This window comes from Coffea arabica, chromosome 8e (genome assembly GCF_036785885.1).
Source record: "Coffea arabica cultivar ET-39 chromosome 8e, Coffea Arabica ET-39 HiFi, whole genome shotgun sequence".
Lineage (NCBI taxonomy): Eukaryota > Viridiplantae > Streptophyta > Magnoliopsida > Gentianales > Rubiaceae > Coffea > Coffea arabica.
In genome coordinates, this window is record NC_092324.1 from 49,142,745 (window position 1) to 49,165,644 (window position 22,900).

General features: G+C 38.0%; 5 protein-coding genes across 7 annotated transcripts; 3 read left to right on the plus strand and 2 right to left on the minus strand.

The window, feature by feature from the left end:
• Positions 1–1,369: 1,369 nt before the first annotated feature.
• On the plus strand, positions 1,370–8,820 carry LOC140004561 (uncharacterized). 3 transcript variants are annotated; one of them, XM_072061456.1, is made up of 4 exons: positions 1,370–3,602; positions 4,059–4,243; positions 4,395–4,546; positions 4,817–8,820. In XM_072061456.1, exons 1-4 carry the CDS (start codon positions 1,580–1,582, stop codon positions 4,869–4,871), a joined length of 2,415 nt encoding a protein of 804 aa, XP_071917557.1. In that variant the 5' UTR covers positions 1,370–1,579; the 3' UTR covers positions 4,872–8,820. The 3 variants fall into 3 exon arrangements, with proteins under 3 accessions (XP_071917557.1, XP_071917558.1, XP_071917556.1); XM_072061455.1 differs by having other exon boundaries at positions 1,371–3,602; positions 4,811–8,820; XM_072061457.1 differs by lacking the exons at positions 4,059–4,243; positions 4,817–8,820 and having other exon boundaries at positions 4,395–4,541.
• Positions 8,718–9,565, plus strand: LOC140012912 (membrane steroid-binding protein 2-like). The gene has a single exon (XM_072061458.1). The coding sequence runs from the start codon at positions 8,718–8,720 to the stop codon at positions 9,285–9,287; it is 570 nt and encodes a 189-aa protein (XP_071917559.1). The 3' UTR covers positions 9,288–9,565.
• A 3,101-nt stretch (positions 9,566–12,666) lies between these two features.
• On the minus strand, positions 12,667–14,258 carry LOC140012863 (uncharacterized). The gene is made up of 3 exons (XM_072061229.1): positions 13,520–14,258; positions 13,141–13,329; positions 12,667–12,910 (listed from the first exon to the last, which is right to left on the minus strand). Exons 1-3 carry the CDS (start codon positions 13,757–13,759, stop codon positions 12,797–12,799), a joined length of 543 nt encoding a protein of 180 aa, XP_071917330.1. The 5' UTR covers positions 13,760–14,258; the 3' UTR covers positions 12,667–12,796.
• Positions 14,259–15,234: 976 nt separating this feature from the next.
• On the plus strand, positions 15,235–18,122 carry LOC113703746 (uncharacterized). Its single transcript, XM_027225223.2, has one exon. The coding sequence runs from the start codon at positions 15,661–15,663 to the stop codon at positions 17,938–17,940; it is 2,280 nt and encodes a 759-aa protein (XP_027081024.1). The 5' UTR covers positions 15,235–15,660; the 3' UTR covers positions 17,941–18,122.
• A 2,518-nt stretch (positions 18,123–20,640) lies between these two features.
• Positions 20,641–21,332, minus strand: LOC140012924 (uncharacterized). The gene has a single exon (XM_072061505.1). The coding sequence runs from the start codon at positions 21,062–21,064 to the stop codon at positions 20,891–20,893; it is 174 nt and encodes a 57-aa protein (XP_071917606.1). The 5' UTR covers positions 21,065–21,332; the 3' UTR covers positions 20,641–20,890.
• Between the last annotated feature and the right edge of the window lie 1,568 nt (positions 21,333–22,900).

Here is a 22,900-nt window from a genome sequence, read left to right on the forward strand (position 1 = left end):
ACACATGTTATGAATCAAACCGTAATAGCGTATACATGGCAGTTGATATAAGATTTACTCTTACAGTAGTACATATTTATTTAACTACGGGCTAACCCAGTGATCATTAATGAAACGATTAAAATCATTTAGTCGCTGCCAAATTACATGTTGATTACAGTATACTACTGCATTTTTGTGCTTTTTTTTTTTTTGGTTTTGTAGAAAAAAATTAAATCATAGAAAAAGTTTACCCCATTCCAACTTCCAAGAGTAGAACAGGACATTAGTACATTTTTCAGCGGCTCATGATGATTACCACACCAAGTTGCGCCTCAATAAGGTTCTTACGCATTACTAGTAGTTCCACAAGTGACAGAGACACAAACTTGAATCTTTTACTTAGTATTAAATATGGTGAACGACTTATATTAGTTGAGCAGCCGCCGTTGGCATATAAATGAAGCAGTGGAAGAGAAAATGACTCGTACTACCGCCCCAAGCACCAGGGCATCTTCGCTTGAAATTGACAACGCGGAGGGGGATTTGGGTAGTTCTTAAGCTCCTCAGGAACCATCCAAAGTTACCGGCTTTTGGTGGTTTCTGTGGGTTTAAGTTTAGGATTTACAAAAGTCAAACTATCGTAATTGACAAAAAAGACATGACACTGTTGTCGGGGTGTGTGAGAGTTCTTCTTTAAGGCTTAGTAGCCACTCTGTCAGGTGTGTAGTCCCACATCGAATATGGGAGGGGGATTTGGGTAGTTCTTAAGCTCCTCAGGAACCATCCAAAGTTACCGGCTTTTGGTGGTTTCCTGTGGGTTTAAGTTTAGGATTTACAAAAGTCAAACTGCCGTAATTGACAAAAAAAAAAAGGACAACGCCGAGAGTTCGCCTGATCAACATGGTCGCTAAACTCTTAAGATAATGTCCAATTATATGCTAGTATTACTCTTAAAGTCTGTTTGCGACCCATGACGGCTGCACCGTCGGAGGCAAAAGACGCGTAAGATTGCTATGTGCGATGATACAAGACCACTCTTACAGTCAAGCCGTGGACCATTGACCCTATATTTTAGGGTAAAATATAAAAAATTTCCTTTATGATTTAGGATTTGATCACGACACCTTCTTATTATTATTTAAAAACTCTCTCATAACCCCTTTGATTTGAGCTTCTTTGAATTTTTACTTGAAAATGGTTATACTTTTGGTATTTCATTTAGTTACTGGTTACAAAAGGTTTCAGGTAAAAAGCCCTTGATTGCAAAGTAGAGTTGCTCCTCCTTGAATGACTTTTGGAGCTATGACGACCTTTCTAATATTACTAGTAAACATTCATACTTTGACGAGAGAAAATGTTTGTCGTAGGGTTCTAGAAATTGTCAGTGTTTACACCAAAGCTAAAGTAGTAAAATAGAACTTTTATTACTTGAAGTCAAGAAATGAGAAAACAAAAAAAAACAGAGCATAATCAACCCTATACGTATACATTCGACTCCCCCAAGCCCACGGCACTGCTTTTGTGCTTGAAATGCAAGGCAAATTGCTATATTCTCTGATCCCTTGACAAATTTAGTCGGCCTTAGGTGAAGAAGCTTATGGGAGATTACATTGATCAAACTATTCAACCATTGCCCTGGATAGGTTTGTATGCTGCTGCAGCCTCTTTGATCTGCACGCTCTCAATGGCTGCTGATGCCGTCCACGCAGTCCGGTGTAAAAAGTTCTGGTTCCCATGCAAGTTTTTTACTCTCAACGCAATGACCTTGACGTTGTTAGGTGTAGGAACGAAGCTCACAGTTGACCTTAACACTCCGATGGAGGGTACTAGAGATCAGCTCTCAAAGCTTAGCAGCACAATTTTCATGACTTCTGTAATGGGTAATTCTCTAACCTCCTTGGGAGCCATGGATGACCAAGAAATGTTAATGAGTCTCATGGCCTTAGTTATTCTAGTGGTCACAGCCATTGTAAATATCTGCATAGAAATTCGTCTTAATGTGGCAGATTACTCTTTATGGACTGAATACATTTTGGCCACAACTGTCATGTTTATCATGTTACTGATATTTGTTTCTTCCGCTTTATCTGTTCCAATTGTCAAGGAACATATCAAAGCTCAGTACCAAGAAATGGACCAAACAGCTTTGAATGATGAAAATGCCCAAAATGGGACATTCTCAGCTGAGAATGTAAAATCAGTAATTAGAAGGTATTGGGTGATGGCAGCAACGGGTAACCCCCAATTTGTGATGGCACGTTCTGCAACCTCCACCACTTGTGGAGCAATCTGTCTACTAAGCGCCCTTACTCTAGGTGAAGCAATAATTCGTATTTCCAATCTCTATGGATTACACAGTTCTTCCGATTATCATTGGTCAACCATGTGTATTCTGGTGGTTCAGTCTGTTGGAATTGCTGTTGGTACCATTGCCCCTACGTTTAGATGGTTCACTGCTGCAATTTTGAAATGCTTAGAAAAACGCAGAAAAGGCAACAAATTTGAGTTGAAAATTGAGACATATTGGACGCAACAGCTGGAATATTGGCAGGAAAGCCGCATACCTTTTTCAATCCGGGGTATTAAGGGCAGAAAACTTGTTTACAATATAAGATATATCATTTTAAGTCTATGCATAAAAGTTCAGATTATGATTGTCGGGGCCGGTAAATTCATTCAGCTATTATCTGCTAGCCTCTTGAGCTTCTTCAAGCTGTTGCTATCTCGTATCAAGATACTCAGGGTTGAATCTGAATTTGATTCTTCTGCCTCAACTGATCAAAGGCATCAAGATCCTAAATATGGTGAGGAACAAAATCTTAGCCCTTACATTCTACTACTTGAAGGGGAGATAGAACTGCCCAGACAAACCTTGAAGATAGTTTTCTGTGAGGTGGATGAATTGATCCTCAAAGGGAAAAAACAGCAACCAAAGTATTTACTTGAGCTTCTGGGAAAATCTCAAGGCTTTCATGGGGTAGCAGATTTCGATAATGAACAAGTTCCAAGTTTGTGTTCTAAAGACCCTCCTAATTGCTGGACTCTACCTGTAGTGACCCTAGCAAGCATTGCCATTGCACTTCCCAACATTCAGAATGACAAAGCTGATCGGTTGCTAAGAAGCGTCAGTGAAGGCCTCCGCTTTGCAAACATGATAGTGAAGCACCAGAATAACAGAAAGGAATTCATCAACATCTGCAACGCAGCAGATTTGGTGTGGGTTGGGCTTGAACTCTATCACAAGTGGTTGGAGGAAGATATTAACAGTCTTGAAGGGAAAACATCCCCAGAAGTTCTTGAAGGCCTTGCCAAAGTAGCTGAAAGGAATCTTATTGAGTTCAAGGCAAGTAAACATGGAAAGCTGCCTGATAATCCACTTCAATGGCCTTTAAAGGTCATAGCAGCTAATTCATTGTACAGAATTAGCAAAACTATGTTGCTGTACTATCAAGGAGGCAATGATCTTACGGATGAACAATTATTTGCAAAAATATCTATCATGATTGCAGATATTTTTTTGGCTTGCCTTGCCAGTTTACCACATATTATATCTATGAAGTGCCACTCTGATGCGGTTGAAAAGAGGGAGAGAAGCATCCGTCAAGCTGCTATTCTCCTGGGTGAGTCTGAAAAAATTCTTGAAATTCTTCATGAACAGTGTGAATTATCAGGCTTCACTCCCGATCCTGCAGCAGATATTTATCAGTGGCGTCTTTTAGTCAATCAGAGAAATTTATTTGCTTCAAATTCTTTATCCAACGATAATGCAACTCACAGGCAAGCCGGTGAAGATGATGTGTAACTGAAATAAAAGCCTGAGTAGAGGCATTAAAGACAACATACATGATATCAACATATGTATTTCCTCTTTCTTAGATAGAACAGTTGAATTCTTGCCATTCTTTAGGATGATACAGGTTCTGAATCTAAGGGTTATCGATTATTAATTTGCATACAATTCTGGTTTGTTCTAGCAATGTATGGAAAATCAAGTTCTAGTAGTAATACCAATACCATGTTGCCTGGACCCTTGACCTCCGAGCGCATAAATCCAATTGGAAATGTCTTCATTGAAGCAGGAAACAATCTTGTGAAAAATGAATTTGGTGCATACGGCGAGAAAATCTTTGGGTCAAGTTCATCATTTCTTCAAAGCAATTATGTAAGCAGACACCTCTCAAATCCCCAATACTATTTGGAAGTGAATGATGACTACGTGAAGAATAAAATCAAGATGATTCTCTTTCCTTTTCTGCACAAGGTATGTAGAAAAATGTTCATATATCAGTGAGATTATTCTTTTCTCCTTCTTACTTTTGACAATAACTGGGATGTCTTCTTGATTCATTTATACTTCCAAAGTGCTTGCATGATGAATTTAATTGTTTGGCCACCTTGCATTGTGAATATAGGGACACTGGATAAGAGCAACTGAGATGGTTGGAGGTGAAATTTTGTACAAACCTCCATATTGTGATATTAATGCGCCTGATCTATACATCCCCATGATGGCATTTGGCACTTGCATGGTTCTTGCTGGCTTCTTTTTGGGCATCAATGGAAAGTGAGTCATAGTCTGTTTCCCACTCCAATTAGACTAGTACTGTTTTGCCTTTCAAAGAAAGAGATATTACTACCACTTATTTTCAAAAAATGATATCGTCAGACCAAAGTTTTGATGCTCCATCAAACATGACAAGACTATACGGCTCAAGTCAATTTGTGATGGTATTTGATTTGGCAGATAAATTCATTACATTTAACAAAAAATTGCAGTGACATTAAATTTTGTGTTTTGGTATTAACATGAACCCTTGTTTAACTGTAGCTTTAGCCCTGAAGCTTTGGGAGTGCATTTTACAACTGCATTACTCTGTTGGATATTGTAAGTTCTACTACTCGGGGCCACATTGCATTCTCTAGGAGGCGGAGGAGATATTCCATTGCTCGGCTTGGTTGCTTATGGTGGATGCATTTTTACAGCAGCATCTGTAATTATCAGTTCTAAACAACCAGGGAATCTGAAAGAATGTCAAATCCTTTGTCAAATCTTTGGATCCAAAAGCAAAGGTATTTCATGGTACATATTTATATCTCAATTCAACCGACCTTATAATTAATGCATTGTTTTAGAAGTATTTCATGATGTATATTTATATCTCAATTCAACTGGCCTTGTAACGTGTTGTTAGACTTTTATAGCTGTATTCCCTCAAAAAAAAAAAAAGAAGACTTTTATAGTTGCATTATCTCTATTGGAAGATGCGAAGCTGTTTGCATTATAACAGTTCCTTTCCAATGCATCTGAATCATAATTTAATCTTCTAAACCTTCACCCATGCATTTGGACCAGCCTAATTTCATACGCTGTCACCTATCACGGTGATGGTAAACAATGAAGTTAAGCGGTTACATATTAAGAAAAGAGCTTCCTCTTGGCAGCACTACAAAGAGCAGACAGTAAATAGTTGACGTCCTATGTGTCTAGTGCAGTGGCTGAAAGAACTCGTCAATACAATGGCCTAGGCGCTAAAACTAAATCCAGTGCTTTATATAGGATTCTCAATGAATGTAGCCACACATTGTAGCAGAGCCGCCACAAAGAATTAGCACAATGCCTTATGATCCTTGTGATAGCATAATTTGTGAAGTAGTGCTAAAACGATATGAAGCATGCCAGCGAACTTTACAAGAACTAGCACAATATGCTCAGCCGCTGATCTGGATAGGTTTCTATATTGCAATTGCATCTCTGATCTGCTTTCTGGCAGTGGTGGCTGATATTTTCCATGGTTTCCGTCACAAGAAGCTCTGGTTTCCTACCAAATACTCTGCCCTGAATGCTGCTTCACTAACAGTGTTAGGAGTGGCATTGAAGCTGTCTGCAGACTTGAATAATCCAATGCCTGGCAGTTCTGATCAGCTAACAAAGCTGAGTGGTAATGGTTTTCCTGTGTACCTCAATGTGCGTGTTCTTGCTTTCTTTAGGGCCATTGAATAATATTGAAACTTGGACGAACCTAGCTGCATTAGGTATCCTGGTCATCACCACTTTCGTGGATATCTGCATCCAATTAGGAACCGAGGTAATTAACTTCCTAAAGTAGAGTATATCATTGTTATTTTAGTCGCTATTCTTAATCATATTACTTTGTTCCACTGCTATCGCAATTCCAACCACTAAAGCATATATTCAACACAAGTACTCTGAACTACACAGCTCGATTTTAAGTGAATCAGAAGAAAGCAGGAAGCTTACAGCCGAGGTGCTGAAAATACTGGATGATGGCTGAAACTGGGGCCCCCAATTTGTGATTGCTCGCTCTGTGACCTGCTTTGCTTCAGGGGTAATCTCTTTTTCCTAGGCTGCCACCCTAACTGAAGCAGTTTTTAGAACGTATCTACATGTTTGGGAGATAGTTGGCAATGGTAGTTATACTGATTATAGAGATGCCATCTATATTATATGCATTATTCAGTCTCTTGGGGTGATTATGGCAACTTTTATCTCGGTAAACCAATGGTTTACCCTAACAAAATTCAAGTGGTTAGCGGAAGGCAACGACATATGCTGGTACAGTTTGAGAATACCAAATTTCTGGATACAGAGACTAGAAGAATGGGAGGAAAGTCCTTTATCCGTTCAAGTTCGTGGACGGAAGCGCAAGAAATTCGCTCAACGAGCAAAGATTCTTGTTCTTAACATCTGTATTGCAGTCCAGAAAGGTATCATAGTAGTAAGCAAAAGCTTGCAAACGTCTTCTATCTTGTGTCCAAGTTTTGTATTGTCATTTCTTAACTGCTGCAAGAGACAACTTAACCCGAGTTCTGCTGCGTCAAACAATCAGAACGGATCAGTTCCAGAGTCTAGAAGTGACCCAGATCTTGGCCCTTATATTTTATTGCTTGAAGACGACCCAAAATTGCCCAACAGAGTCCTGGATAGAATATCTTCGGGTGTTAATCAATTCATTCTGACTGGTAAAAGGAAACAACCCAAAAGTTTAGGTCAGCTTCTCATGAAATCTACAGGCCTCAAGGGGTTGATAGAGTTTGACAAGGACCAAATTCTCAACTTGAATGCAAAAGAGCCTCCTAATTCCTGGACATTGCCTTTAATCACATTAACAAGCATTGCAATTGCACTTCCCAACAACGAAGCTGACCTTGCAGCCGAATTGCAACGATCTGTGAGGGAAGGTCTCTTGCATGCTGAGAAAAGCCCGGGCACACATGAGAAACTAACAAATTTCAGAAATGCAGCAGATGCTGTATGGGTAGGAGTTGAACTTCACTTCAAGGGGCTGAACGTGGATCTCCTACAAGTTACAAATGACTCGAAAAAATCATGAATCCTTTGATGCACTTTATTGCTTATCCGATGTTGCAGAACACACTTTCAAAGAGTTCAAAAGAAAATATAATGGCAGCCTGATGAAGAATCCTCTTAACTGGCCTTTGAAGTTAATTGCTGCTAACTCAATGGACAGAATCAGCCAAACCATTTCACTGGGCTTCAGATAAGACAGTCCGCCTTCAGATGTGACCAAATATCCATCATGATTGCAGACATTTTGGCTGCTTGCCTCACCAATTTACCACGAGTGATAAACTGTGAAGTGTTAGGCTGACAGCACGATTAAGGAAAGGGTGGCGAGCGTGCGTGATGCAGCTCTTCTTCTGAAGGTATTATAAAAATTCTTGATGGACGTGACGTTCCAACTCTGGATCCTAGTCAAGCCGCATATATTGATGAGTGGCGCATTGCAATCGAGCCAGAAAATGTATCATCTTAACCTCGGATAGATGAAGCACGCTTCATTTCTCTTAGTATAGTACCCCATTGCCTTGATTAGGAGACAGCATCATCACGAATTTACATTAATCTCAGGCCGTTTAACCCAATTGGTTCCAAGAATTAAGAGACTGAATTCCATTTATGCTCTCCAAATGATCATCTTAAAAGGCTGTAGCCTGATTTTAATTTCTTTTTCTTTTCAAATATAAGTTTCATTAATTAATTTTTTTTTTTTATTTCCTGGAAGAGTAGGCACATTTCTGACCTTAGAGGTCCAAACTACCATCATCTACCACGAAATTACCTAACACCCTCCGCAAATTATAGACACTGACAAAGGAGTGCATAATTAGAAGACTTGCAGAATTAAACACACCAGTTTTTCTAAACCAATAGCACTTGCTCGCAGGAATTGTACTCCATAGACTAGAACCAAATTATTGACTAGGAAAGGCACCATTGCCCACCTGCTTCCTCGATTTTTCTCTCCGCTCGCTTCATTTTAAATTTATATCCAAGGGAACAAAAAAGGAAAAGCTCAAAAAAAAAATCTTTTCTGCCCCATCTATTGAGGAACAATTTTTATGTACAAAAGTCAAAAGTTTCCTTTCACCAGTCAAGCCGTCTTAGATGATTTTGAGCGTGTTCACCAACTAGGACATCTCCTGGTTTACATCGACGGCTGAGGTTTCATTGTTAATAAATCATCAAGCAAGGGCCGGCAAAAGTAGTCCACTGATGACTAAACATACATACGCCGCCTTATTCTTCTCACCAGTAAGCGCTGTGGTTAGCTGGCGTTAAAACCTTCGACCTAAACTTCCTACCAAATTCTGATCCCATTCAGATCCCAGACTCCAGAAAATTTTCACATCCCAAAAGGAAAAGAAAAAAAAAAGCTCAGAAATTTGAAGTTCATAAAAAAAACAAAAAAAGGATGAGTCTTTGGACAAGCTTTGCAGATTCAACAACCCACTACACGGGTTTATCCCCGACAGCATTCTTCACAATATTAGCAATGATGATTGTAACCTACAAAATAGTATGCGGGATGTTCGTGGCAGGAGGGGATTACATGGAGGTCAAAAGGACAAATGAATATGTAATCCGAGAGCCCGTACAGTTAGGGGATCAGGTGACCGAGGAAGAATTATCAGCCTATGATGGCAAGGACCCTAACAAGCCCTTGCTTATGGCCATCAAAGGACAGATCTATGATGTTTCCAGATCAAGAATGTTTTACGGTCCTGGTGGTCCCTATGCCTTGTTTGCTGGGAGGGATGCAAGTCGTGCCTTGGCTCTCATGTCCTTTGACCCTAAAGATCTCACCGGAAACATTCAAGGTCTCAGCAATTCTGAGCTTGAAACCTTGCAAGATTGGGAATACAAGTTTATGGAGAAGTATGTTAAGGTTGGGCAGCTTGTTTCTTCCCACAGGACTACTCAAGAAGCTGGACAAGAAAGTGGAGACAAGAATGAAAATGCCCAGGGAAATGAAGCAGAGTAAGAAGCCCTCCTAGAAGCCTAGGTTTTTTTTCCCCTCTACTAAATTACTCTATTGAAATTAGTGATTCAAATATGAACGTTGATATATTTTGAGTCAATTGCCAATTCAGTATGAAGACGTAATATGTTGGCTACTTTGTTTTGTACTAGTATTTTGATTTCACAATTGCAATACATGAACTGCAATTGTCAATGGATCAAACAGAAGACTACTAGTCATATTTACAGTGAGTTGCAAGCAAGAAATCAAACTCAGTTACCATTGGTTACAGTGTTCAAGATTGACCTTGTATTAATAACAAAGCTTGCAGCCGTATTATTAAGAAGAGCCTCCTACTGGGTAGCGTTCCAGTGGACAAGATTGACACAGTATGAAGAACCGAAAACCTTGTTTGTCCGAACCCCAGCCGTACTATCAAGATTGATTGGAACTTGTACGAAGTTTAGTGTATGAAACGATGGTTAGGATTCCAAGTTGCAACATTGATTGTGACTTACAATGGTTCCTAGTTCAGCCTGCAGCCAATGCCATGGATTGGCTTGCATTGCTGCAACAACATCTGCAGTTTATGTATTATGTTAGCCCATCAGGGCTTCACGGATGCTACAAGAAATTTTGGTTTGAGCACGCCTTGCTTTTTTAGCTGTGACAGCTAAACTTTCTGTTGATTGGATGCCTTGATAATAATGATACCTCAGTGGTACGCTCACCATTCTTGCTTTCAATCTACCGAGATGGAACGTTTGAATCCTTAAGCGCTCATCAGGGCATTATATATATATAGTCAATAATTGGCTCTTCCATCATCAACTCCAGATGATTCACTGGGTAACAGATACCCACACTAATCTTCATAAAATGTTCTGCATTTCTTTGCTCTCAAGCATACAAGTTTGTGTTTTTATTGCACTTATTGTCTTGAACGAATTTCACTTTAAATCTCTGTTTATCCAATTCAACAGAGTTTGGAATATTCTGATAATGTCTTTCCTTCAGGATCTGGTTTATTAGCTATGAATCAGTTGAGGTCAATCAGAAACCTACACATGTAATGTCATAGAAAACTTCCTGGATGGTTAGATACAACTCGCTTAGGCAATGATGTACCCAGTAGTATCTGAATTATACCTTCAAATTCTTCAACTTCAACCATCCATTTTTCTAAACATTCTGCAGCAATGTGACTTTCCAGCTCCTGAACCTAGTCAAGCCGCAGCATACATTGACGAGTGACGTGCTGCAATGAAGACAAACCTTCCATCAGTTTCCAATGATTCAGGACACTAAAACAGCTTCGGTCCATTTGGGCAATGCTTGTCTGCCTAACCTGTGAAATCATTTAGACTAGAGCACTTTTAGCAATTTTGTTTGGTGTTGGTAAGCATGTTTTCAAGTTTAATTCAGTTTCAAGATTCTTTAGGACTATTATTCATTTACGTTGCAAACGTGCAATCACCGAGAAAGTCTTGATCAGCTACTAAAACTTATCGTGGACAGCCTTCTGATATTACTAGAGCACTGTTAGCATCATAAGTGCGGAATCCATATGGTTTATTTTACATCATAGAAGACTCAGAAGAAAGCCATCTATGCCTAGAAATTACTGCTACCCTTCTGATCTCCATCATCATTTTTAGCGAAAGTCCATTTCAAAGTTGAAGGATGGATTTTTAACTAAAATCATGAGGGGCAGTTTCAAACAAATGTGCAAACAATTGACGAAACTGCCTTCCAAATAAGACTATGAAGATGAACGAGGCCGAAAGAAAAATAACGAAGAAAACCCGTAAATAGGGGAAGAAGAAAGAAAAAACACTACTATTTTTGTTTATATATATATATATATATATATATATATATATATATATATATATATATATGAGTAAATCTTATATGCACTGACAGTGTATATACTATCACGGTTGGATGCACGACACATGTGCAAAATTTAGGTTTCAAATTCAAATTCGAATTATGTGTCATGCATCAAATGGTGGAAGTGTATACTGTCAGTATATAGAAGATTAATTCTATATATATATAGGGATAATTTCAGAAACCTCTCCTGAGGTTTTTGACAATTTCACTGAGCTCCCCTAAGGTTTGAAAAATTGCACTTACCTTTCTTGATTTGATAATTTTAGTAACAAAACCTTAAAATAATATTGACTTGGTCAATTTTTTAAATGAATACCCAAAAATGCTCTTGTGTAATGAGTTTTAATTTATTTTTCTATACAATTATAAGATTATTTAGTATAATTATAAGGAAAAGGTGCCAAATTTTTCATATTCATATCTACTATTTGATAAACAACTATAATAATAATTTTATTATTATGATATGATACTTTTGATGGTATTTTATTATAGATTTAGATTTATAAGATAGAAAAGAAAATGTTGAAATAATTCATTTAGAGTTTATGAATTTTATGAAATTTTGGAATAGTGGAATTATCATAATTTAGTAATACTTTTGGGCCATTTTTTTATTTATTGTTAATTTTGATACCAAAAATAGAAAACAAAGATCATCAAAAACATTGGATTACATATAAAATTAACTCATCAAAAAAAATCACTAATTCGACATTTGATTAGATAGAAATTAGAGGCAATAGTAGTAATTCTACAGTTTTATTGGCGAAAATTTTTTAAAAAAGGAATAAGAAGGACAAAGAATGAAAAAATAATTTTAAAACTCATTCTAAGTATAAGCATACCAAATAAGGGAATTTCATTAAAATATTTAAGGATAAAATTGTCATTTTAAATAACAAGGGAGGTATATGTAATTTTTCAAACCTCAGGAGAGCTCAGTGAAATTGTTAGAAACCTCAAGGGAGGTTTCTGAAATTATCCCATATATATATAAACAAATGAAAGTTTCAGCTTCCAGTAGTGTTGGCTCTCCGGCGGATGGTTTTGGCTAGTCAAATTTTACATACAAAAGTGAGGGCAACCGCCATTTCATTTTATATGGTACTAGTTTTTTGCCCTGACGCTGTGCGTCAGGTAGTTGGGATTTCTTAATTTACTATAATGGGTATTAGTCTGGAAAATTGGAGTGTGAGAGGAGTAATTAATTTACTACAATAGGATTTGTTAGATATAGTGTTTTTGTATGTGCATGGGGAATGGACATATCGATGAATAGATTTAATGAGAATTTTAATTATGATTTAAAGGTTTTAATACAAACAAAAAGAATGTTAAAATGATGGAGTCACCTGAGAAGTGGCATCGCGAGAATTTTAATACGAGTGTTAATTATTTTCCAGTTTTACAATTTTTGTCGTAAGGCGTAGGAGCACAGGATAAAAAGATATATTTATAAAGGAAATAGATAAACTGTCACCTGATAAAATGATAGATGTAGTAGAACATTTCTAAACAAGAACGGCCAAAATGAGAGGAAATTGTTTTGCATGACAATATGGACAACTTGGAACATCGGGCAATACAGCAGGTTCTGTAGCTATTGTAGTTAATGGATCAGTCGTAGCTCATTTTCTAGACCGACGTTGCCTATGCAATGATGGTTCACCAGCATCTAAATTTGTTGATGGAATCTCGTTAGCACCATCAGCAATAGACGCAGATACATTTTGTTCATTTTCCTGCAAACCAGCCAAAGCATACTTAAGGACCATGAATTCAGTGTGGCTAAATCAGTCAATCTGAATTGTAATAGACAAAAACTAATATCTCACCCACTGGTTAGTCTAGCCATAGTACATGCCTAGATAAAACCACCGGTAATATAAGTAGTCTAACATTTATTTTATTGCAAGGGGTCTAAACAACAATCTTATTGCATGAAAGATGCTCAAAATAAGCACAAACATACGGTTGGAAATTGCTCTGCATCACTGAGCAATACTGCAGGCTCTGTAATTATTGTGGTCAATGGATTAGTCACAGAGCGTCTTGTACGCCGACGTCGCCTATGCAAAGATGATTCACCAGCATCTGAATTAGTCGTTGGAACCTCGCTAGCACCATTACCAGCAGACCTACATATATCTCCTTGATTTTCCTTTAAAACAACCAAAGCATAGTTAAAGATTGTGAGTTTAGTATGCTTAACTAAGTCAATCTCGTTTGTCTTACCAAAGTACATGCTTAGGCTTAACCACTGTTAACATAAATAATTTAACATTTATTCCAAAAGATTTAAACAACAATTTATATTGCATGAGACATGCTCAAAATAAGCACAGACATACAGCTCGAAAGTGCTCTGCATTGTTCTCTGCAAATGACAATACTGAGCCCGAACCTAATGAAGATTCAACGACACCCATATTTGGCTGATTCACAGCATTTCGGTCATGTATATTAAAAGCTGTGACAGCTAATGTACACACTCCTAATGGCGCATCATTCTTTGTCCCACGCTGAGCAGCAGCACGTTGCTCGCGGCTCCTTCGAGTTTTTCTCAGCACGAGCCTCTTCCAAACTTCCATATACTCTATTTCGACCCATTCTCAAAGCATATTATACACAGCTGAAGCGGAAACCAAACAGACTCCTAAAATGAACTATACAAAAAAACCACAGCAACAAAAAAAAATTTCCAGCGAAGCCAATCAAACAGTGAAGTACTTCAAAACCAAAAGAAACTTTCCCAAGTTATTTCCGAAGCTACCAAAAAAAACAAAAAAGAAGAGTGAAAGCTAAAAAAAAAGATCCTGCTGACCGCATAAATTGTTCAAGTTATTTCCGAAGCTGCGAAAGAAAACTAAGAAGAAAAATCAGAGCCAAAAAGAGATTGAGCTCACGGCCTAAGTTTGCTGAACAGTAAAGCACTTCAAAACCAAAAGAAACTTTCTCAAGTTATATTTGCTGAACAGCTGAGAACACAAGCAAGAAAACAATGAGAGCAAATTGGTGACCGAGAACGAGCAAAAGAGAATAAGAGCCATGCGGACCCACAAACCGCTTCGGACAGCAACGACCAACCACGCGTGTAAATTAAAAGAGAGCCACCTGGACATAAGTGGGAATGTACAACGAAACCACTGCCACCCATCATCAAAGGACGAAAAGGCCCCTCAAAGCCAGACAAATCACGGCATAACCGGCTCATCTGCACTGTTCACAAGGCGTTGGACGCTTTATATATGTAAGATTAGTCAGTATCTTCTTCTGCTGCTTTATTTTTGCTTTTAAGTAATAGTTCACCTGCTTCCGTGCCTTAATTAACAGTAAGTATTAGTATCTCAGTTAACCGCCATTTCATTTTATATGGGAGTAGTATTAGTCAATTAATATCTTCTTCTGCTGATTTATTTTTGCTTTTAAGTAATAATTCACCAATTTCACCTGCTTCCGTGCCTTAATTAACAGTAAGGATTATCTCAGTTAGGTTACTCCTATTATTGTGAATAGAATTATCGTGGGTTGACTTGGGAATTATCTTCTTCTCCAGTGATTATATGTTAAAAAGTCAAAGTGGGATGGCGATTGATGGTTGCAGCAATCTCACTCTTTCGTCAGCCTTGATGTTTTCTACACAGGTAAACGTGTTTGATAATAAAAAATATAATATTTTATTAATTAAATGATATTAAATTTTTTAAATAAAATTATTTTAAAAAATAAATAATAAACTATACACTCAAATATATCAAATTTAATACTTAACAATTTAATAATTTAACGAATTCACGTTTTAAATTTTAATTTTATCAAACACATCCTTAGTTCCCGTGATATTAAACGAACATGACATTTTTTTTTTAACACCCTGCCAGGTCTCACATTCATGTACTAGTACTACAAGGTTAGGTGTGAGCGGTGGAAACAGTTGTCATGGAGGACAGCTTATGCCTTCAGTGGAACCATGTAAACTCTTCGTAAATGATTTAATTACTATTAATTATAATGCAACCCGTAAAATAAACAAGTTAATAAAAATTACTCCAATGATACAGAAAATTTGAGGCCAATGATTTATGCTGGAGCTTTTCCATATTGGAATTAATGCAAAAGCAAATCTTTAGCTGCTCAGCAGTAACATCAGCCAGCAAGTTGAGGAAAAGCCCAGCGGCTTAGTTATCCGGCTCCAACGAAACTTAGCAGTACCCACTTGCAATGAGCAATTATTATATCTCCCCGGTATCCGAGGAAGAAATCATCCGTTGAGTTTGACTTTCAACCAGCAGCCAGGTGACGCCGACCCAATTAAAGGACCTAGAGCACAGATATAAATCCAGTGAACAAGCCTGCGCTGGTGAATTTTTGCCCATTCTAGCAAAATATTATAACTGCTACTATTAGAGGAGTCAATCCTTGGCAATCCTATTCCACAGCAATCACTACCTTCAACAGCCTCATTTTGCAATCCAGAAGCAGCGAATGAAAGATGGGCAGGACTGGCTGCACCATAGATGGTTCCCTTGATGACTCCAAGTTCAACCAGCCTATCCCATGGATCGGCTTGTATGTTGCAGCAGCATCTGCAGCTTGTGCAATCGCCATGGCCATTGATACCCTTCACGGCTTACGCTACAAAAAGATCTGGTTTCCTTCCAAGTTCTTCTCTCTCAATGCAACAAGCCTCACCCTTTTAGCCGTGGCAACTAAACTTTCCGTTGATCTGAACACCTCCATGCCCCAGCGGCAGGATCAGCTGGCAAAACTTAGCAGCACCGTCTTCATCTGCACAGTGATGGCTAATTTCATGCCTTCGCTTGGAAACATGGAGAGCAAAGAGCTCCTGGCAAACTTGGTGGCTTTGGGAATTTTTGCAATCACAGTCATAGTGAACATCTGCATCCAGTTAGGTACGGGTGTGATTTATGTTTTCTGGAGGGAATACGCAGTTACCATGGCTGTTATGATAATTTTGCTAGCACTCATGATTTCTTCAGCTTTGACGATTCCTATGACAAAGAGTTACTTTGATCTCAAATACAAGAAAAAACATAAATTAGCAGTGAAAGAGTGCAATGATAAATCTAACAGATGCCCATCCCAGAAAGCATCTCACAGATTGAAGGAAGATTTGACAAAATACTGGATCATGGCACACACCTGTAACCCCCAGTTTGTCATGGCGCGCATAGCAACATGCAGTGCCTCAGGAGCATTCTGCCTTTTGAGCACCGCAACTTTAGCAGAAGCTATGATCCGTTGTTTCTTCATGCCCTGGGAGTTCAAGTTCTGTGTGGGAGACTCAGATTTCAAGTGGTCAACTACGCTCATTTTAATAATTCAAACCGTAGCAATCGCAGTTGGCACGGTAGCTCCAGCTTCAAGATGGTTCGCTACCATCAATTTCAGGTGCCCAAAGAGAGCACACAAGGCCTGCAAAAATAAATTCAAACTGGAGAAATACTGGACCCTCAAGCTCAAGCAATTAAAAGAGTGCCCATTGGGCTCGAGGTTGTACAGTCGGTTTTATAGAAAGCTTGCACACAACCTAAAAGGCAAAATCTTGGATTTGTGTATCTGGATGCAGATTGGGGTGGTGTTCTTAAGCAAGCAAGTCCGGTTTATCTCCCTGTTCTTTATCATCAGGTTCCTGATAAGCTACCGGTCCTTCTCAAACATGATCAGGCGCCTCAATACCAGCAATAGTATGTCCCTCTATGATTCAGAGTTAGAGTCACAACCTAATCCAATGCAGGATCTTAGTCGTTTTGTAATGCACCTGGAGGGAGAGGAAGAGTTCATTCATATGATGACGAGAAAAAACTGCGACGCTACTGGCCATTGGATCAGGATGGGGCAAAAGCAGCAGCCAAAACATGCCATACAACTCTTGGAGAAACTCAAGTCTTCTAAGGAGTTTGAGGGAGTAATAAAGTTTGACAGTGACCTGGTCCATTCATTAGATTCCGAAGAACCTCCAAATTGCTGGGCGCTTCCTGTAGTGACATTAACAAGCATTGCAGTGGCACTTCCCAAAGTTGACCGTGACTTGGTTAAACAGTTGATAAATAGCGTACACGAAGCACTCAAATACATCAATTTCATTGAAGACAACCTAGATGCAAAAAAAGACTTGATAAACGTCAGGAAGGCAGCAGAAGTACTGTGGGTAGGAGTCGATCTCCATTACAAGTGGATGGATGTGGATCTCCACCAACTATCCCTCCAAGATAAGCGTCCAAAAGTAATATTCGAAGAACTTGCTGAAAAAGCAAAGCAAAGGTTTAAGGAATTTAAGGAGAAAGATCCAATAGCTTATCTAAGGGAAAATGCTTCCAAATGGCCAACCAATTTGTTAGTCGCCAATTCAATGTATAGAATATGTCAGACTCTTGTGCTAAGTTCTGATAGCGGAGAGTGGGAATGTGGCAAGACAGCATTTGAGAAACTGTCTGCTATGATTACTGAAATAGCTGGGGCTTGCTTTACAAACTTACACCATGCGATCTCTGAGCAATGCCACCAAAGTGCAATTGAACAGAGGGAAGATAGAGTTCGCAATGCCATTCTTCTTCTTGGGAAAACAGAGAAGATATTGGAGATTCTCGAGCAGCAACCACTCCCAAGTTCAAACCCTGAGCATTTGTTGCACATTGACCATTGGAGGATGTTGAGCAAACGCAAAGATCTTCTGGAGTGCAATTCTTCATCCACAAAAACTGACACAGCCTCCAGTAACTCCCCAGACTTGTATCTTACTATTGACTGAGAACTAAAGTTGGAAAGCTGGGAATAGATAAGCAGGTTATGTAAATTTCAAAAGAAGCATAATTATTTGCTTCCAGAGCTAATTTCAAAAAAAGTGATGCTGTATTAAAAAATGTTTAATCATCTTTGTACATATATAGTAAACCTTTGTATTGCTATCAATGCCAAAAGCTCACTTGGAAACTGAACAATATTTCATGCTTAGTTATAGTATTTGAATGAAGAAAGGATGGCAAGATGGATATCAATGGTGTACATAAGTACATAATGAGCTACCTCAAACCCAAGTAAAAAGTGTAGAGCCTAAAGCAGCTGTGAAGAAAAAACATAAAAGAAAAATTGAGACAAGGGAGCATTCCAAGCTGCAGCAGTTAGACCAAATTAACACATCCAAGCAGCAATGCTTTTCACCTAGCTGCTGATTTCTTCCGCCTAATCATTCAGCACTGAATAGCACAAACATATAGACAAAGTTCAGCAAATAGGTATGAAAGGAAGCAATGAACTAACAAAACAAATGTTTACATATTACCATTTACAATTGCAAGATGAGGTGAGAGAAAGAAGCGAAAGTCCTTATAAAAGGACTATGACAGGTTGAAACTATTACTCTAATGGCTATCCAACGAGATCACATACTGACCCGCCAAAACCTGCAGCCCAACAGCGACAGTAACGCAAATCTCACCATTCTATCCAGGGAAAATGGCTACATGATGGATCCAATTCCCATTTCGAAAATAGAGATTTCCAGAACCAGAAACAGGGGATACTGGTAGGATAAAAGTCGAAGTTGGTGGTCCATCCATTTAATGGAGTAGATATAAGAAATAAATGAAAAAGTATGTGAAAAGGAAACTTTCAGTAATAGCACCATATGTAATCCACCAGAATCAGAAACAGTTTTCCTACCAAGATCATATGGTAGAAAGCCAAAGGGAATGTCAAGCCACGCAACAATATGCAAGTTAAATTGCAGAGAAAAGGGAAAGCCAATGCATGCCCACTCAAACCCATCCCAATTGAAACACATTGATCAATTTTCATATAGAAGATCAGTGTTTCATGGTGATCTGTCATTTGCTTCTCTACGTATTAGAAATAGCCAAATCTTTAAAATTTGTGATTTATTTCATAATTCCTTGCCACAATATTAACTAAAACTACATAAAATCAGTGAAACCTGAAACCAGATAAGGACTTGGTTACATCATGTGCAAGCAAAAACCAAAGACAGCAAACCAACAATTTTAGAGAATTCTAAGGCTTCAAGTACCATCTTTGAGCATGGAAGATAACTTACCTGGCATGGTTAATCCTAAGAATTTCAGGTGGAATTAAATCTTAACTTCAGTACTTCTCTTGCTTCCTCCTAGACTCCTACTATTTCCCTCTCCCATATCATATTGTTAAGAACTTCCGAAACTAAGTTCCAAATCCATCTTACATCCTCCATGAATAAATATATAAAACAAATACAGTTGTAAACACATGCAAAAGCGTGTACATTTGCATCCAGCAGGTGCCAAGGGAGTAAGTTTCCTCTACCTTATTACATTTGGTCAAACAAATTCTACCAAAAATCTGAACATCCAATGTTCAATCTTTGTCATCATATGACACCAGTACTCAGATATTTGTTTTGCCTAGGCCACCCGCCACCATAAGGAATTTGATGAACGTGTTAGAAATGACTGAATTTAATCGAGATCACAGCTGCAACTGCTTACTTAATGCCTTTGTTTCTATTTGACATAAGCAAGCATAGATTGTTGAATTACTGCCTAATATAACAACTTAAGCAATTAACTTTTGGAGCTGGTAGTCTTTGACGTACCAAGAATAATATAGCATGATAACAAGTAGTGGAAAGACTTGAATAGAGATATATACCATGGAAAAGATTGAGCCTACTGCCATGAACCGTACAGCGGAAAGTTCTACATCAATAACGTGATAAGCCAATGTCTAGCAGCATTTGCACATTTTGTTTCCAAAGTTACGATGTTGATCATAAGAGAAAGTTAAACCATCGCATTTTAGCACAGGCTATGAAATTTGCCATTAAATTTACAGCTATAAACATATAATGTCAAAAACATCTCAAACCTACTTTTTCATCCATATATTGATACTACAATCTGACAGTCTATTCTTCAGTTTCTGCAGTTAAGACTTGTTGGATTACAAAAAGAACAAGCAAAACATAATTTTTGTTATTGCATCATTCAAATTCTATGAACTTTGGACATGGACTAAATATTCTATCATTAGTTATGCTATCCATGCACGACGTGCAATCTCTCCACAACTAATAGCTAATTTTGTGAATTTCACTTATTACAAAAAAAAAAAAAAAAAAAAAAAGAACATAACATATACAACCATAACCAAAAGCATCTTAAATCGGATCTAATTACAGCATTATTAATGATAAGTTAACCTTTTTAACAATTCCAGCTGCTTATCCCTAATAAAATTCAACGGATTTAATACTTCAATATGCCCCACTTTTACATTTAATCAACCAAATAGCATGCTTCTGTCCAACCAAAAAATGCACACAATTCCTGTAAAAGAAAACGATGAAAACTGCATACTAAATAAACCAAGAATTTAAGAGAAGTCATTCACAGTGGGAAAAAATCATCAATCTCAATAACGAGAAACAAGAATTTGCACAGCTAAGATTATGACAAAGTGTAATGAAATTTTCATACTTCCATTTCATAAACAAAATATGCTGGATTTCCAAAATTCTCTTATCTCCCTCTCCCAACAACTATAACTAAATTCCTAATCCTTCCACTAAATTTCATAAACCCCAGACCTTCAAAACACCTTTCTCCCTATACCCAAAAATATCCTCCCAAAAGTTATCCCCTGAACCAAAAAGCAAACTCAAATCAAACACCTGGTGGACTCAAAATAACTCCAGAAAAGCCGGCCAACTACTCATCACTGTCTCGGTTCTTGGGCTTGCGATAATTTTCTTCAATGTGCTTGGCAATTACCAAACCGGTATTGCAGAGCTTCTGAACATTGGGGACGTTGTAGTTTTGGGCTAAATATACCCCAAAAACCGTACCCACCATGAATGAAAAACAGCTCCTAATCAATCCCATACCTGAATTTCTTTCTTAGTTCTTATTGTCTGTGGGATTTTCGGTAATCCGGAGAATTGAGGATGGAAGCTCTAATACGTAGAAAATCTAATGAGATCGGAGAAGAACTATTCCACTGATTTTCTTTATTTCTATTTTCTAGGGTTTTCTGAGTGAAGTGAAAATTGAAAAGAGCAGAAAAGGTTTTTTAAGGGATTTAAAGGTTTTGTTTTGGGGGGATGACAGTTTGACCCCTTCCCCAAGGTTCTTGCCATCGGGGAAATGTAGGACCCACTTATAACCAAAGATGGATTTGCTTCTTTTTTTTTCCCTCCAACCTCTCTTTTGGATGGTACTCTTTCGGATTGGGCTTCAGATTGTTTACTTTGGGTTGTAAGGCATCCGGTCGAGCCCCTCAATCCTCAACCCTTAATCAGTTTTCAGGCTCCGGTAAAATGGGCTAAACAGGGCTGGAACCCTTCGTCCTGACCACATAGCCGAGAGCCATTCTTATGTGCATGGCTTGTTATGGTTAGGCCGGACCCTGCGGGTATTGTACCCATTTGATGGGCTAAATTTTTCTTTTTCTTTTTTTTTTAACATTTGTGACAAAGTAGGATTTTAACTTTTTATTTCAATTATTTTAAGCAAGAGAAGGGAGGATTTAAATATTAAAAAAAAAAAACAAGGGATGTGGGTTAAGGAGCGAGAAGGAAAATTAGAATCCAGAACCTCTAAATTCTATAACCTCAAAGTAACCATATGAGATTCTTGTGTGCTACCTCTATAATTATGTCAAGTGTTTTGTTTATTTAAGCTTTCACATGTTCTTTAATTTTTTTAATAATTCAATTTGGTTTAATTTAACTCAAGTTTCTTTTACCTTCACATAATAAGTGGGACTAGTACCAGAATTGACACCAGCTAGTGGCACCAAGAATTACAACTACAAAGTAACATATTAACTTAGCAATGAATATTTTTTTTAATTAATGAAATTTTAGAGTATGTAATTTTTTGTATTTATTTCAAGAGATGCATACATAAACAACCGGCATGAGGACACAAACAAGCTGTCCGGCGAACGGCCATAAATAAGTAGTAGAATGAAATTGGTGGTATGTGTTGCATCACTCTCATTCTTAAATGGCTTCATTCCTGGACAAAAATTCTCCAATGACTTGTTGCTGCAGGTTCAAGCTTGGGTCCTAGTTCCCAGTGCAGATACAAGTTCCTACTTTGTGGGCAGTTTCATATTACATGTTTTCTATAATTAATTGGACGTTGAATGCATAAATAAACAATATAAACTCGTTGGCTAGTGCCTGGGTATCTCCAAAACAAGCTATTGGCATAATATTGCTTATTGGACAAAGCTATACAAATTAAGAACATTATAACAAAGAGCATACAATATCAAGTTAGAACTCCGAAAGGAAAAATCTCTGTCTGATTACGTGACCTTCAAAGTTATGAGAAGGATTGAAGCCGGCCCAAAATTGTTATTTATTTGCCTAATGCATGGTAGCGACAAAAGAGATTTGTAACTATGCTTGGATTGCTTGTTTCCGTCGGAAAATATTGTCGTTTTTCGTGATCACATTTCCGTATCACATTTTTCTCACACATGTATCAAATCGCTACAGTAATTTTTCCATGAAAAATGACGAAAAATGCAATCCAAACACAACCCGGGGTGGGATTGGTCAAATCCTGAATGTGACCAAATCGTAAAAGTCTTAAGGATTTCAGGAACTCGGTGTGTTAGAAACTTCCAAAGGTCCCAAGCAGTTGTTGTCAGTCCGACTGAAATTAGACTAATGCTTTGTGGAGTCAAAGTTCCACTTTGCACTATGG

Bases quoted from the DNA above. Each gene is read 5' to 3' on its own strand.
- LOC140004561 (XM_072061455.1), top strand. From the start codon at position 1,580: ATGGGAGATTACATTGATCAAACTATTCAACCATTGCCCTGGATAGGT. The intron at 3,603-4,058 runs GTGAGTCTGAAA...TCTTCATTGAAG, and splicing joins TCAAGCTGCTATTCTCCTGG to CAGGAAACAATCTTGTGAAA. The intron at 4,547-4,810 runs GTGAGTCATAGT...GTTTAACTGTAG, and splicing joins TTTTTGGGCATCAATGGAAA to CTTTAGCCCTGAAGCTTTGG.
- LOC140012912 (XM_072061458.1), top strand. From the start codon at position 8,718: ATGAGTCTTTGGACAAGCTTTGCAGATTCAACAACCCACTACACGGGT.
- LOC140012863 (XM_072061229.1), bottom strand. From the start codon at position 13,759: ATGGAAGTTTGGAAGAGGCTCGTGCTGAGAAAAACTCGAAGGAGCCGC. The intron at 13,330-13,519 runs GTATGTCTGTGC...GTTGTTTTAAAG, and splicing joins ATGCAGAGCACTTTCGAGCT to GAAAATCAAGGAGATATATG. The intron at 12,911-13,140 runs GTATGTTTGTGC...GCTGGTTTGCAG, and splicing joins ATGCAGAGCAATTTCCAACC to GAAAATGAACAAAATGTATC.
- LOC113703746 (XM_027225223.2), top strand. From the start codon at position 15,661: ATGGGCAGGACTGGCTGCACCATAGATGGTTCCCTTGATGACTCCAAG.
- LOC140012924 (XM_072061505.1), bottom strand. From the start codon at position 21,064: ATGGGATTGATTAGGAGCTGTTTTTCATTCATGGTGGGTACGGTTTTT.